Raw genomic sequence first — 16,517 nt, forward strand, 5'->3', positions numbered from 1 at the left:
CAGCACCCTCTCAACACAGTGGTTGACGATGCCATCTCTCCAGTTATTAGGTAGGGCTAACAAGTACTTCCTCCCCATTGATGATTTTGGCTTTGACTGAATTGTAAACTAAAATCAAGTGCCGAGTATTGGCAAGTTGTCATGAACATGGCAGGTTCAAACGGCAGGTACTCTCCTGATATGGCCTTCAAACCAGGCTGTGTAGCAATGAGGTATCAATCAGTTTTTACCAATGATAATATTTGCAGAATGGGATACGAAAAGCTCTGGGAAATGTTTTCTGAATTTGATTGGGAATATACATTGATTGTGCTGACTGAGTTTTCAATTTGGACCAAAATGTCTCTGAAGTAAATGAAGACTACCTCAAACTTCAGAGTACATTTATTATTGAAGTATGTAGACCATATACAACTATGCAATTCATCTTCTTGCAGACAGCCACAAAACAAAGAAACACAATAGAATCCACAGAAAAACCCACACAGCAAAGACCGTCACACAACTAACGTATGTGTGTGGAAATGGTGCAGACAAAAAAGAGTAAACAAATAATACACGGAAGAAGGGCCACAGAGTCCCCGAAAGTGAGTTGAGCCAGTTCGGTGCTGAGGTACATAAAGCCTCTATGTTAGGGAATTTCCTTTTCCAGACTAGGCTCAGATGTTAGGAGACTCTATTTATGTGACACGGGGAGCTGTCGCTCCGGAGAGCAATGACTCGACGTACGATCAGTACACACACCCTGTTTATACTTGATTCTAATGGGTATGGTGTTTTCAACGTTTCCATATTTGATATTCTTCTACAATCTAAAGGGAAAACACCCAAGTCACATAGCTTCGTGGTGTACAGCTGTAGGCTAGAGGTCTGCATCACTTAGTCTTGTGTCTACAGCAGTAGCTAGAGGGCTACTCCAAGATCTTCTGCTGATCCAGGCATTAAGCAATACAGACACACAATTCTATAGTGTCATAAAGGTGTTTACCTGACCTAGCTGGCCAGAAATCATCCACGCTCACGGGGCAGTGAGCCGAATGCCAGTTTGTCCTTTGCTCTTGGCCTTAACGCATTAACCTTTATAATCTGGCACGGCACTTAAATTGGCTAAACATTGGTTTGTTTCCAGGCCCCACCGCTTCAATCTGGCCTGAAGTCCGGTCCAGCATGGCTGCCTTAGCCGTGTCTGCATTCTCGACAGGCAAGTTCACTGAACATCGGCTTGTACAACGCCCAGGGGAATTACAGGCTGCAGATTGCAGTGATCACAGTCCAGAAAAAGTATATTTAATAGAATAGTTAGTAGTTTTGATAGCTCTGCAAGATGCTGCTGTGTTTTGCCAGCGCTATCTTGGAATCTTTCACTAAAGGTCAGGGGGATATTAATATCCCTAATATTTAGCTAATTTTACAGTTTTCTCATTTTTATGCTGCTGTTAGTTTTTTTTCCATTCTACTCCACCCCACCGATCCCCACCCTGCCCCACCAACCTCCTCTCTGGAGTGGAATATGCAGTCAATGCAACAGAGCTGTGGTTAGATTGGGAAGTGACTGACTGGTGCCTTGTGACTTTACTCATCAAGTGCAGTGCCTTCACTTGGCTGGTTTTAATAAATCAGTGCTGATTATAGACAGAGCACACAGAAACAGGCAACGTGTCCCAGCCAGCCTCTTGCTCCTCATCTTCATCGTTGTGTCACATCATATGACGTAGGTGAGATGTATCTCCACCCTCCCTCCCATCTGCACTAACCTCATTTAATAGCACTTGATCAGCAGCCTGCCTACGTTTAATTTAGGACAAAACATAATGAGAGCATTTTATATAGGATCTTCACAAATTCTTCATGAGAATTTTACAGTTTAGAAACAAGCCCTTTGAAACGTCGTGTTAATCTCACTTGTCTGTATTAATTCCATACCTCTCTGGGCCCTACTCATTTATGAATCTGTCCAGACGCCTCCTCGATGTTATTATTGTCCCCACCTCCTTTGTCAGCTCATTCCAGATAAGTAATTACTTTTTGAATTTAACATTTATCTCTTCTGAATCTCATGCCCTTAAACCTATGCCCCCTAATGTTAGACACCCCTATCCACTGGCTGTGTACCCTACTTTATATTCACTGAATATTATATTAAAATGCAGTTATTGTTTTGATGTTGTAAGATCTTTTGTTTTTTGATAAACAAGAATTTTAAGTGGCAATGTGAGGAATTAGTGTTATGTTCTGACTTTTTGAGTAGTATTGAGTTTGTGATAAGTAATGATAATATTTCTTTCTGTAGCCTGTACCCCAGATTTTAGTGCATTCCGCTAGCCTCGATGTTGAACAGAACAAAGATGTAAGTATAAAACCTGGGTTTGCAAAGGTTCAGTGCTACATCACATGCTTTTGTAATATCTTTGACTCTTCACTGTATTTTCACTAAATTATGAAAGATCGCCAACATTTATAATCATCCCATGTCTCTGTGCGCTAAGGCCTGAGAAAATGACTTGGGTCTGTCTTGCAAGTTTGAAAAGCTTATGTGGGTTTGTGTGCTGTGGGTGAAAGGGAAGGTCCAGGAGAGATGTTTAGACTTTCAAGGATGGGAGAAACAAAGCGATGACACTGAGAGACTAACAATGCTTCAGAACTGCTGTGGGCGCCTGCAAGAAAATTAATTTCAAGGTAGTATATGGTGACGTATAGTATTTTGATAATTAATTTACTTTAAACTTTTTCAAATCTGATCTCTCTGAGCTTGTTAGCTGGAATGTAGAGTAGTCTGAGAAGCCTACCTTAGACTTTGGGAATTGGGCCACACAGTCGCATAGCAGTGCCAGCTGTCAGATTGGGGTCCATTTCCTGCCACTGTCTGTAAGTACAAACAGAGTTTTCTCATGATCATGTCGGTTTTCTCTGGTTTCCACCCATGTCCCAAGGACACGAATTAGGGATAGTGAGATTCTGTGTTGGCGCAGGAAGCATAGTGACCTCAGCACATCCTCACTGACTTGATTTGACGCAAACAATGCATTTCACTGCATGTCTCAATGTACAAATGACAAATAAAGCTCACCTTTAATCTTTACCTGTGGTGTGTGGTACAAGACCAGTCAAAGATCGAAGATTATCAACCATTTCTTGTATTCGTTACTAAATCTCCTTCAAGAATATTCTTTACTTAACCTGTATAATGAGGATCTCACTCTTGTGTTTTGCTGTTGGTTTGCCGACATAATGGTGACTGCAGTTGAACTGAAGTTTTCAAACCTCTGAGTTGCAATGTATTTGTAAGTAGATTTTTAAAAATTGCTTTTGAACGATTGTTTCATTTAAGGAATTAGCTCATTACAAACAAGCAAACCTATTTTTTTCTTTTCAAATATTGGTCAGGTATACCTCTTTCACATTCCCACACACTCTCCTTTGTGTTACCTCATGAACTGGCCCTTATGGTATCTTCTTCCACCTTGGAGGACGATGAGCATTGTGTCAGGTTTACTAATGGTGTTAGCATCATGGGTACCCCATGTACTTCATGCTGGTGGGGTTAGTGACGAGGTGGGTGGTGTGAAATGCACTGTCACCTTGCGAAAACGTCGTGTCTCTCTACATTTCCATCAGGCTCATGAAGAGAAAGCACCTTGTGTCCCAATGGTGGCGACGAAACCCGTCCACCCTGCAAACGTTCCACTGAAGAGTGAGCTTGCTGACACACCCACCCAGAAACCCCATGAAGAACCTCAGAGTCCTTCCAGTGAAGCTTCGAGCGGCTACTTCTCACACAGCGTTTCCACAGCCACCCTCTTCGAGACGAGCATGTCGGCAAGCAGTGATGTCAACTCTCTCCTGTCCAGACAAGTAACCTCAGACGTGGACATCTCCGCCCAGTCGGAAAACCGAGAAGTATTGCTCTGTGAGGGCTTGGCGCAGTCAGGCACTGAGTTAGAGGCGAGCCCCAGTTTTGCAGGAGGTGCTGTCAATGGAGTTGAGAATCTGCAGTATCACAGTAATGAAACGAGAGATGATGCTCCTCAGACCTCCATTGAAGTTGGAAGTCAAACCCAACTGCAAAACGCAGACACGGAAGTTGGAAAGGACTGTGGAAGCTTTCACAGTCAATCACTAAACCCCGAGGAAACATTGGCAGGAGAAGACGGGGAGTGGTTCTCACCTTCTGAGATAACTGAACAACTCTCGACAGAAATGGTCAGCACTCTAATGCCCGCCAAAATGTCCGCACCACATACCATCCAGACTGACACATTTACAGATATATCACCCGTGCAGAAGCCGGCATCATCGTTAACCGAGTCGAAACCTGAGGTGAAAAATGTGGAGGCAGAGCCCAAATATGTAACTTCCAATCCCTTCAAAATTCAAAGGGTGAGGACGTCTGAACTGAAATCGTTCACTGGCATTTTGAGTGATGAAAATACTTGCCAAGATTCTGAAGGTCACCTTGAAGTCAGCACGGTGCCAACAGAACTGTGCCCGCCTCAATCCTTGGACTTTGCTGTGGTGGGGGCGTCGGAGACTGGGAGTGTTTCCGGGACTGTAAGCACAAGGGTTGACGATTGTGAGTTACCAAGTGACAAACTTGAAGTGGTTTCAGATTCCGAGGAAGCTGCTGAGACGATCCCTGAGTGGCTAAAAGACGGGGAATATGTCTTAGTCGGTACAAACAAGACTGGTACTGTCAGGTATATCGGACCCACGGAATTTGCTGATGGAATTTGGATTGGAATTGAGCTGGATGTTCCGGCAGGTAAGTGACTGAGAGTAGTTTTAGATGGTTTTGTAACTAAAGGAGGATTTCAGTGTTTGAAAAGTAGTTTAATTTCAACTCAGTTTCACTTGGTTCTGGTATATCATTTTCCTTTCTGTTTTCTGGTTCTGGAAGGTGCTTATTACGGTTTCTTTGTTTTATAATTTAATTTTCTTTTTCAGCAATACAACCCACAAAATACTGTTGTCCATAATTGATAAATTTTATTCTAATAGATAATAAATTCAGGAAGGTATTATTAATCAATTGTGTTGATGGGTTGATCACCTACACGCTCTCACCCACCTTACTGATTGGTCACCTACACTCTGTCACCTTATCGATTGGTCACCTACCCACTCTCAACCACCTTACTGATTGGTCACCTGCACTCTGTCACCTTATCGATTGGTTACCTACATGCTCTCACCCACCTTACTGATTGGTCACGTACACCCTCTCACCCACCTTACTGATTGGTCACCTACGCTCTGTCACCTTATCGATTGGTCACCTACATGCTCTCACCCACCTTACTGATTGGTCACCTACACTCTGTCACCTTATCGATTGGTCACCTACATGCTCTCAACCACCTTACTGATTGGTCACCTGCACTCTGTCACCTTATCGATTGGTCACGTACACCCTCTCACCCACCTTACTGATTGGTCTCCTACGCTCTGTCACCTTTTGGATTGGTCACCTACGCTCTGTCACCTTTTTGATTGGCCAACCACGCTCTGTTGCCTTACTGATTGGTCACTTACGCTCTGTCGCTTTACTGATTGGTCACTTACGCTCTGTCGCTTTACTGATTGGTCACCTACACTCCGTCGCCTTACTGATTGGTCACCTACACTCTGTCGCCTTACTGATTGGTCACCTATGCTCTGTCGCCTTACTGATTGGTCACCTATGCTCTGTTGCCTTATCAATTTGACTTTGTGCAGTAGTCAGGCATTCAGCAAGCAACAATTGTATGTCACTGTTAAAGCCAGGAACTGTTGCGCTGCAGCATTGTTTATCAGTTTGAGATGCTGCTGACGGGGCCAGTGTACAACTCAACTTGTTCATTCAAATGATACATCACAAACTGCTCAAGCAAGTATTTAAACTGTCAAATCAACTAAGGTTAAACAGATTTGTTTCTCCAAAACTCCCCTGCCTTGCTTTCTCCTCCCAGTTTCCTTTTGTGTCAGAATTATCTGCTGAACTGTATTAGCAGCATCCTTTGCCTTTACCACACCCCCAATCCCAGGGATGGAAGGTAAAGTCACTTTCTGTAAGTATCGGTCACACAAGGGCAGAGCAGTTTGTTTTTCCACTTGCAATCAAGGGTTTTTAGAACAGTGAATCGTTTTATAATTTGAGTCAAAATCAGGTTTATTATCACTGACGTACATTTGCAAGGAAAAGTTTGTGAATCCTTTGCAATTACCTGATTTTCTGTACCAATTACTCATAAAATGGTCTGATCTTCATCAAAGCCACAATAATAGACAAATGCAATCTGCCTAAACTAATAACACACAGATAATTGTACTTTACATGTCTTTATTGAGCACATTGTTTAATTGAGGAATCTTAGATCATTCCTCCATGCAAAACTGTTTCTGTTCATCAGTATTTCTGGGATACCTTGCATGAACAACTCTGTTCAGGTCATGCCACAGCATCTCAATTGGGTTAAGGTCTGGACTCTGACTTGACCATTCCAAAACACAGTCTTCCTTTTAAACCATTCTGTTGTTGATTAACTTTTGTGTTTTGGATCACTGTCTTGTCGCATCATCCAACTTCTATTAAGCTTCAGGTGATGGACTGCTTACCCTGTCATTCTCCAGTAAAATGTCTTAATACAACTTTGAATTCATTGTTCCCTTAACGATTGCGAGCTGTCCAGGCTTTAGGCAGCAAAGCAGCCCCAAACTATGATACATGTTCCTTCCACCATGCTTCACAGATGGGATGTGGTTTTGGTGCTGGTGTGCTGTGCCCTTTCTCCTCCATGGTGTGCATTTCTGTCAGAAAGTTAAACTTCTGTTTCACCTGTCCACAGAACATTGTTCTAAGAAGCACTGTGAAACATCCAGGTGATCTTTTGCAAACTTGAGACATGCAGCAGTGTTTTATTTTTGGAGAGCAGTGGTTTCCTCTGTGGGGTCCTTCCATGAACACCATTCTTGTTCAGTGTTTTTCTTACAGTGGACACACGAACAGAGACTTTAGCGAGTTCTAAAGATTTGTACAGGGTCTTTTGCTGTTATCCTCGGTTCTTTTTCACCTCCTTCAGCATTGCACCTTATGCTATTGTTGTGACCTTTGCAGGATGCCCTCTCCCAGGGTACTGATTTCCCTCCATTCATAGGCAATTTCTCTTACTATGGACTGATGAACACCCAGGTCTTTAGAAACAAATGAGAGAAAATCTGCAGATGCTGGAAATCCAAGCAACACACAAAAAATGCTGGAGGAACTCAGCAGGCCAGGCAACATCTAGGGAAAAGAGAACAGTCGACGTTTTGGGCCAAAACCTTTTAGTGGGAAGGGTTTGCAGGTCTTTGGAATTGCCTTTTTTTAGCCTTTTCCAGCTTTATGCATCTCTGTAATTCTTCTTCCAAAGTCCTCTGAAAGTTGTTTTGATTGAGGCATGGTGCACATAAACAGGTTTTTCTTGAGAAGAGCAAGCTTTATTAGTAATCTGATTTCATGTGTCTGTTTTATAGGGCAGGGCACCTCTACAACCCACATCTCCATTATCATCTCATTGACTGGAACACCCGACTCCAAATTGCTTTTATAGAAGGCATTATCCCAGAGGTTTACATACTTGATTTTTGACCCTAGACTGTGATTGTTTAAGCGGTGTACCCAATATTGATGAGAAATACAATTGTTTGTAGTTTAGGCAGATTGTGTATGCCTATTATTGTGACTGATGAAGATCAGACCACATTTTATGAGTAATTAATGCAGAAAAACAGGTGACTGTACAGGGTTCACAAACTTTTCCTTGCAACTGTATGTCATGAAATCTGTTGTTTTGTGCCTCAGTACATTGCAATATGTAAAATAAATGATAAATTATAAATAAGAGATGCATATAAAAAACTAAATATGCAGAAAGAGAATAAAAATAGTGAAGTATAGTGTCCATGGGTTCATTGTCCATTCAGAAATCTGATGGTGGAGGGGAAGAAGCTGTTCCTGACTCGTGTGTGTACCTTCAAGCTTCTGTACCTCCTTCCTGATGGTAGCAGTGGGAAGAGGCCATGCCCTGGGTGATGGGGGTCCTTAATGATGGATGCTGCCTTCCTGAGGCATCCCTTTTGAAGGTGTCCTCGATGCTGAGGAGTCTGGTCCCCATGATGGAGCTGGCCGAGTTTGCAACCCATTACAGCTTTTTTTTGATCCTGTGAAGTGGCCTTCAGATAGTGGTGCTACTTTCAGAATGCTCTCCACAGAACATCTGTAGAAATTTGATGACATACCAAATTAGGGATCCATTTGTGCAAAACTGATACCTTTTCATATTCAAATAATTTTCTTATGAACCCTTCCTCCATTCTTCCAGAAACTGAGTGTGAGAATAGATTCACTTTGAGTGAAGTGTAAAAGAATGGATAATGGGGAAGTTATTTTTTTTCTTCCCTGAATGTCAAGTGTGGGAAATCAGTAATGTGAGTGTTAGGTGACTGTCTTTGGTGTCATTTTAATGAAATATTTAATGGTGCTGGTTAAATCAGTTGGAGCAGAAATCTGACGGGAACATTGAACAGAAGGTTACTTTGGAAATGAAGGGAATCATTTTGGAACATCTTTTCAGGTTGAAAATGGGACAACATTGTCTACTACGTCAACACCATTCTATCCCCCTTAGTTCAGTCCCTTTCTACCTACATCCTCCACACTTCACGTACTCGTGGTCTGCTCAACAACTTTCAATTCACCATAGATGTCCAGTCCCTATACAATTCTAGCCCCCATCAAGAAGACCTTAAGGCTCTCTGCTTCTTTCTCAACATCATACCCAACCAGTTCCTCTCCTCCACCACCACCCTCTGCTGGCGGAATTTATCTTCACACTCAACAATTACTCTTCCAGTTCCGCACATTTTCTCCAGACTCAAGGGGCACCCAATGGGCACCAGCTATGTCAACCTTTTTGTTGGCTACATGGAACAGTCCACGTTGCAAGCTGGCCCTGGTAATGCTCCCCAATTCTTCCTCCGCTCTGTTGACAACTGCATTGACGCTGCCTCATGCACACGTGCTGAGCTCATCAATTTCATCAACTTTGCTTCCAACTTCTACTCTGCCCTTAAATTCACCTGGTCCGCTTCTGACACCTCTCTCCCCTTTCTCAATCTCTCTCTCTCTCTCTGTCTCCATCTCTGGGGACAAACTGCCTATGACATTTTTTTATAAGTCAGCATGGTTTCCTTAAGGGAAAATCTTGCCTGACAAATCTGTTGAAATTCTTTGAAGAAATAACAAGCAGGATAGACAAAGCTTAATTTGGTACATGTTGTGTACCTGGATTTTCAGAAGGCCTTTGACAAGGTGCTGTACATGAGGCTGCCGAACAAGAGCCCAGGGGTATTACAGGAAAGATACTAGCAGGGATAGAACATTAGCTGATTGGCAGGAAGCAAAGATTGGGAATAAAAAGATCCTTTTCAGATTGGCTGCTGGTAACTAGTGGTGTTCTATGTATGTGGTGTATATTGTGTGAATTCTGTCCTGTATCTGTCACCCTTTTTGATTTTGGCCCCCAGTTACAGTTTTTGACTGATCCCCCGGCTGCATTTCTGCCCTTCCATCTGCCTATCCTTCCTTACAGTCTTACTACGCACTGCATCTAGTTGTATACCAAATGCCCCATCCTCAGCTGTATCACTCTGGTTCCCACCCTCTTCCCAAATTACTTTAAACCATCCCCAACAGTTCCAGGAAACCTGTCCACAAAGCTATTGGTCCACCTCGGGTTCAGGTTATATCTTCCCCAGAGAGATTCCAATGACCCAGAAATATGAAAACCTGCCTCCTGCATCAATTTTTCAGCCACACATTCATCTGCCAAATCATCCTATTCTTACCATCATTGGCATGTGGCACAGGCAGAAATCCAGAGATTACTACCTGGAGGTCCTGCTTTTCAACTTTCTGACTAACTCCCTATATTCTATCTTCAGGACCTCCTCCCTTTTCCTACCTGTGTCATTGGTGCCAATGTGTACCATGGCTTCCAGCTGTTCACCCTTGCATCCATCTGCACCCACGCTCTGCTTTCCCTCTGTGACTCCCTTGTCCATTCATCCCTTCCCACTAATCTCCCTCTCCCAGCAAGTGACAGAAATGCCACTCACCCCTATAAAAGGCCCCAACCAGTCCTTCCAGGAGAGACCGTACTTTACCTGTGAATCTGTTGAATTGCCTGCTGCATCCAGAACTCCTGATGTGGCCTCCTCCACATTGGTGAGACTGGGGAAATGTTTTATTGAGCACCTTCACTCTATCTGCAAAAAGCAGGATTTCCCAACCATTCAATTCCAACATGTTGGCCCATGGCCTCATCTTGTACCACTATCAAGATGGAGGAGCACCATCTTATATTTCATCTAGAGATCCTCAGCCTGGTGGCATTAATGCAACTTCTGGTAATTTTTCCCCTTCCCCACTCTGGCCCCCTCTTACCCCTTTTCACCTCCCTCTGGAGCCCCTCCTTCTTCCTAGAAATCTGAAACCTTGGTCCCTCTCCTCTATCAGCTTCTCACTTCGTCCCCCCTTCCCCATTCACTTAGTCTCACCTATCGCCTGCCAGCTTGTCCTCCTTCCCCTCCCTCCATCACCTTATTCTGGCTTCTCCCTTCCTCTCCGATCCTGAAGGGTCTTGGCCCAAAATGTCGATGGTTTATTCATTTCCATAAATGCTACCTGACCTGCTTGAGTTCCCTAGCATTTTGTGTGTGTTGCTCTAAAAGCTTCTCACTCCTTTGTTGTTGCTCAATGATATTGAGGAAGTGACTGGATTATTCTGGTGAAAATATCATTGGGGTCTGTCTGTTCTCTCCCCCCTCCCCCCCATTCAGGGCATATATCAGAAGTGCCTCCAGCATTGTCAAAGACCCCCTCCCACCCTTCCCACAATCTCTTTTGTACACCCTGTCTGAATGCCCTGCTGCTGTTCCCCCCCACTCCCCAACACACACAGACACTCTCATCCTGCCCTGGTCACTTCTTCATCTTTTATTGCTGTTGTGTCATATATTTATACAATTGCTTGTTTTATTTTAACAATATCGGTAACATTATACTGTCCCACGTAAGCATGCACCTCACACTTTATGTCAACCTGTCAATTCTCAGGCCAGGTCCCTCAGGGACTTGTGTTAATATTATTTTGTGACTGTAATTGGTGGATTGTAACTATGGTATATGTGGTGTGTGTGACTATACTGTGGGTTGCACCCTGGCCCCAGAGGAACGCAGTTTCATTTGTTTATATATATGTGCATGGTCGAATGACTATAAACTTGAGTTTGTTAGGGGTTTTTAGCTGTAAACTAGTGTTACAGTGGCATCCGTTTTCTATTTCAGGAAAGAATGACGGCTCAGTCGGCGGGAAGCAGTATTTCCGATGTAATCCAGGCTACGGAGTGTTAGTGAGGCCCAGCCGGGTCACCAGAGCCAGTGGCTCAGCCAAGCGCCGCAGCACAGGCCACCGGGTACAACTGGCTGCCGCCTCGGAGAATCGCAGAAGTGGGAGTTTCTCGAAATCTAATCCAAACCTGTCTGCTCTCACCACACTTGCCAAGTCAGAGGGTGGAGCAGGACTTCGATCGGGGGACAAGCCTCCGAGGAAGAGTGAGCAGAGAAAATCCTGGTCGTCCGACCAAAAACCATAGTGAGAAATGGAAATGAACTGGTGAATCCAATGTCTCGAGCTCAGTGGCGAGATTTAGGAACCGGACATCCAGACATGCTGACTTTGATCTTGACCCAGTGCCTTTTCTGAGTGACCTTTCCGATGACCCAAATGTTACTCCGTCCTTGATTTTAAATTTATTTTTCCTTTCTGTGTCTGGGGTTTCTCTTCCACTGGTAAAACAAATCTGAACTTTTCAACCTGAGGGATAGATCTGTTTTGAGTTCAGAGGTGAACTAGCTAACTTTTCTTTCTGTTTGGAAAATGTAGTGAGAGAGAAGAACAAATCTGGACCAAGTATTTAATTGTTACTGGTGGAACCCATGGCCAGTCCAATGCCTTGTTAAAGTACAATCAGTTCTTTGAGTAATTCTGGATTGAAAATTAGGCGCCAGGTTGTGTCTAGTTTTGTATATCATGTGTGGCCTGATCAATCAACCTTTTTAATTTCCCATTAAACTTCAATGGAATGGGACTGTATATTTACATGTTACTGTCTTTTAAAATGTAAATTAGGATTAGGAAAGAATACCAGATACACCACTAGAAGTAGTTCATCCCAATTCCGAAGAGTGCAGAGATTGTAGAGGATCAGTTCATGATGGGTTATGCATTGATCCATTTCCCAAAATGCTGGGAATTGTAGTTTATAAAATCCCCTCCCTACCTTGTAATATGCTCATTACCTCAGAGAAATGGAAAATGAGCCATTGCGATGTGACCTAATACAGATCAATGCATCTGTGATTTCCAAAAGCTCCTGCTTCTGTGAAACTCTGCTAAATTGGAGCATTTGCTTTGAATGCATGGGTTGAATCTATTATGAATGAATGGTTTAGAACTTGAAAAATATAATGTTGAGCAATCGTACAAAAAGTGTTAGCGGGGACATTAGAATTCCTATTTCTGAACCTGGTCAGTAGAGATTTACTCAAGTAGGGCTTAAAGGTGATGCAATAATATGAGAATTTACATCTTGAGGCCATTTTCAATCTGTTGTATGGAACTCCAAGTAATTTTTAAACATCAGAAAAATTTTAATAAAGGTAATGATTTTCATGATTTAAAAATTTGAGCAATATGCACATCCGGTGTGAGGCTTTTAGATTAATATTTTGAATGTTATGTTGTTTTCACCTTGAACATTTGGTCCATTACTCTTGGGTGAAGAATCTTGTTTTGTGTCGATTGTGCTTTGTGGAGGAACTCAGCAGGTCAGGCAGCATCTATAGAGGGGAATAAACAGCTGATGTTTCAGGTCACAGCCCAGAAAATCAACAGTTTATTCCCCTCCATTGATACTACCTGCCCTGCTGAGTTCCTCCAGCATTTTTAGTGTGATGTTTTGTATTGATGTCTGGCAATGTCAGCAGTCTCTGGGGATATTTTACAAACGTCCTGTGATATCTGTATAGGCCTCCAATTCACAATCTGGTTCTGTTTTTAATTAAAATATAGTTTTAAGAGTTTTCTGTATTGATAGGGAAAGATCGGGCAAAATGATTTGCTCTTAAAATTATCCTGCCTATAGTCCAGGTCTCATTGGACTACACTGGTTTAATTATTACTGTGTAATGTATGGGCTGCCATTTGTTGAAGTCCATCTCCAGAGACACCATTAGCCAGAATTAATGCATGTGATACCCAAAAGATTACTTGTTGGAATAAATTCCTCCTGAAGATATAATTAAATGAAGTGTTATTCAGTGCTGAAAGACACATCATTAGAAAGTTTAGTCCTTCACTGGTACATTGGTTAGTACAGCTGAGTCAGTTTGCTCATCACATATGTGGCTAATACTAATGACATTAGATGGCTTCAGTCAGGGAGAAAAGTTTCAGTGAATGTGTCCTGCTGGTTAGTTAGTTAGTGGATGTAGTTTGTGCATCAAATGTAGTTTGTGCATCAAATGTGCATCAAATGTCCTGCATTATTCAGGCTCATGTTTAACCCTTCTGATTGTATGATGTCTGTGAGGAAAGTGTGTGTAAGAGAGAAGAATAAAGAGAATTAACATTCACAGCAGAAAGCATCAGATGGAACAGAACAGATTAACCAAAACCACACACACACGTTCTGTAGTCACTGAATGTTAATTGAAAGATATGCTACATCTCCCAAGTGGTGTTTGGCACTAAAATGGTCATGCATTGTTCTGCAGTGCCAGCTGAGAAGTGCACACACTTGGCTGCTGTTTCTCAAAAATAAAGTGTAAATGACTGATGATGTCAGAGTGTCACATGTGCTTGCTTAGATTAAGATGTTTGCAACTGCTGAAATGCTTTGTTCTAGCTGTATGAATCCAAAGATCTGGCTTTCACCTGAATAGAACAGTTCAGCACACAGTAGATCGAGAAACTTTGGCCCACGATGTTGTGCTGACCGACTTTAGGATCTATCTAACCCTTGCCTCCCATTTTCTACTTGTTGGAAATGCTGCTACTTCTCCAATGTTCCTCCTTCTGGCCAGGCTAAATTGTTATGTGTGCTGTTGTTCAGTGGTGTCTGCTATGTGTTTCAAGTGAATCATGCTGGAGTGAAGTTCCACACACAACTGCTCAACACCATACATAAAGGACTTTCTGGGGTTGGCCTGTAGGTCGCCGTAGTGGTGCACAATTGATATGATAAATCAAGTTTGCTGACAATACATCTGTCCACAAGTATCAGATATTGATGGTAAAACCATAGTGTTAGAGACTGTCCACTCTTTTGTATGAATTATTATTAGGTGTGCTTTCATGCCGTTAGATTTTTTGCTGACAGTAGGCCAATTCAGTTTTTATTGCTAAAACAAGCATTGAATACGCACAGAAGGCAAAACACCAGCATTCTGGATTGAGCTGCCTTTTTGCAAGTATTGGTAACTCTTTAATCTTTGCCATCAAGTTTTGTTCTGTGCTTATATTAAAAGCTTTCACCTAAATCGTTGCCAATAAAATAATGAACTTAATTGGCTCTTGGAATACTCCTGTAAGTTTCTTTTCTTTGAGGGATTTTGGAACAGTGACCAAGATCTTGTCCTTGTAGCTGACCCAAAACATGGTCAGTGTCTTTCTAGTTCAATATGCCCATACATTAAAGCCTTTTGCTACATTTACTTGAACACATCTTCATCTACTCTGCTTTGGAAGGCACTATTATTTTAAGACCAGTAGAAATGTGTGCAATTCTGAACCAACTACAACGCAACAGATGATCCAACATTTGGAATTACCCAGAGAGAAACAAGTTGAGAAGCAGGAGTTCAGTATGCAGCTGATTTAAGGCTGTGGGCTCCTTGGTGTACAACAGGAAGACAATTCTGGCAGCCTACACACGAGAAGAGTAGCATATAAATAAGCAGAATTAGTAAACAAGTCAATATTTTTGTTTTGAGCTGGCTATATAAATGTATTGGGTCCAAACATTGTGTCTTATTCCATTCCCTAAAACTTGAGGCCCATGATGCCATAAACAAATTGTGCTACTCTGCAACTCCATTGTAGCCTGTCAGTCAGACTTGATTAAAATAGCTGTTTATTCGTGTTTGCAGCTCAGTAGAGCAATAGCATAGAGATCTTAATGTGTTCATTTTAAAAAGAAAAATGACTTTTACTACTGATATCGAAGGGGTTTGGTGTATGACTAAAGTAAATCTTTCATATTCTAAGGCTCTCAACATTAGTGTCGAGTTTGACAAAGGAATTAATTTAACACTAATTGCAGTTTGAAGTAATTACGGAGTTCTGTACTACTTGTTAATCTGTATATCTGCTGGGATTGTATATAGAAAGCACAACCTGAAAATCTGAATGTATGTAATAATTTGGGTATTTAAGGGCTCAATTAAATTGGTGCTTTGCCTTATTGCCTGTCAAAATTTCTATTGTACACTTAATATTCTGTAAAATAACAATTCTGGCTGAAAAATAATAAAAGTATAAATAAATGTACAATACATATTTTTTCTGTCTGTTGCTGAGGTTTTAGCAATTGAAGGATTGGATGCTTGTGACAAGGGGATCTCAAAGGTGTACAATATTGAAATGTGTAGAAAAATCCTTCCAGATAGAAACATAGAAAAACCTGCAGCATAATACAGGCCCTTAGGCCCACAATACTATGCCAAACATGTCCTTTACAAATTACCTCGGGTTACCCATAGTCCTCTGTTTTTCTAAGCTCCATGTACCCATCCAGGAGTCTCTTAAAAGACCCTATCATATCCACCTCCACCACTGTTGCCAGCAGCCCATTCTACGCACTCATCACTCTGTGTAAAAAATAAAAAACAATTTACCCCTGACATCTCCTCTGTACTTACTTCCAAGCACCTTAAAACTGTGCCCTCTTGTGCTAATCATTTCAGCCCTGGGAAGAAGCCTCTGACTAGCCACACGATCGATGCCTCTCATCATCTTATACACCTCTATCACGTCACCTCTCATCCTCCATCACTCCAAGGGAAAAAGGCCAAGTTCACTCAACCTATTTTCATAAGGCATGCTCCCCAATCCAGGCAACATCCTTGTAAATCTCTGCACCTTTTCTATGGTTTCTGTATCCTTCCTGTAGTGAGGCGACCAGAACTGAACACAGTACTGCAATTGGGTTCTGACCAGGGTCCTATATAGCTGCAACATTACCTCTCGGCTCTTAAAACTCAATTCCATGATTGATGAAGGCCAATGCACCATATGCTTTCTTACCACAGATGCTGGAAGTCTTGTACGGAATCACAGAATGGGTTGGGCAGCAGAGAAATGGGTATTGTTTCAGATTATTCTTATGAAAAATTTCTCTCTGCAGAGGAGGCTTATGATACACTATTTCCAATGCAATAA

General features: G+C 42.2%; 1 protein-coding gene across 2 annotated transcripts in view; it reads left to right on the plus strand.

The window, feature by feature from the left end:
* LOC132403284 (kinesin-like protein KIF13B) overlaps positions 1-15,623 on the plus strand; it is a 249,855-nt gene extending 234,232 nt beyond the window's left edge. The window contains exons 38-40 of one of the 2 annotated variants that reach the window (XM_059986722.1): positions 2,291-2,347; positions 3,616-4,759; positions 11,363-15,623. In XM_059986722.1, coding sequence (XP_059842705.1) covers positions 2,291-2,347; positions 3,616-4,759; positions 11,363-11,670 — 1,509 coding nt within the window. In that variant the 3' untranslated portion in view covers positions 11,671-15,623. The remainder of the gene's footprint in view (positions 1-2,290; positions 2,348-3,615; positions 4,760-11,362) is intronic. The other variant, XM_059986723.1, reaches the window with a different exon arrangement.
* The last annotated feature ends 894 nt before the right edge of the window (positions 15,624-16,517 follow it).

The sequence above is a fragment of the Hypanus sabinus genome, chromosome 12, assembly GCF_030144855.1.
Source record: "Hypanus sabinus isolate sHypSab1 chromosome 12, sHypSab1.hap1, whole genome shotgun sequence".
Lineage (NCBI taxonomy): Eukaryota > Metazoa > Chordata > Chondrichthyes > Myliobatiformes > Dasyatidae > Hypanus > Hypanus sabinus.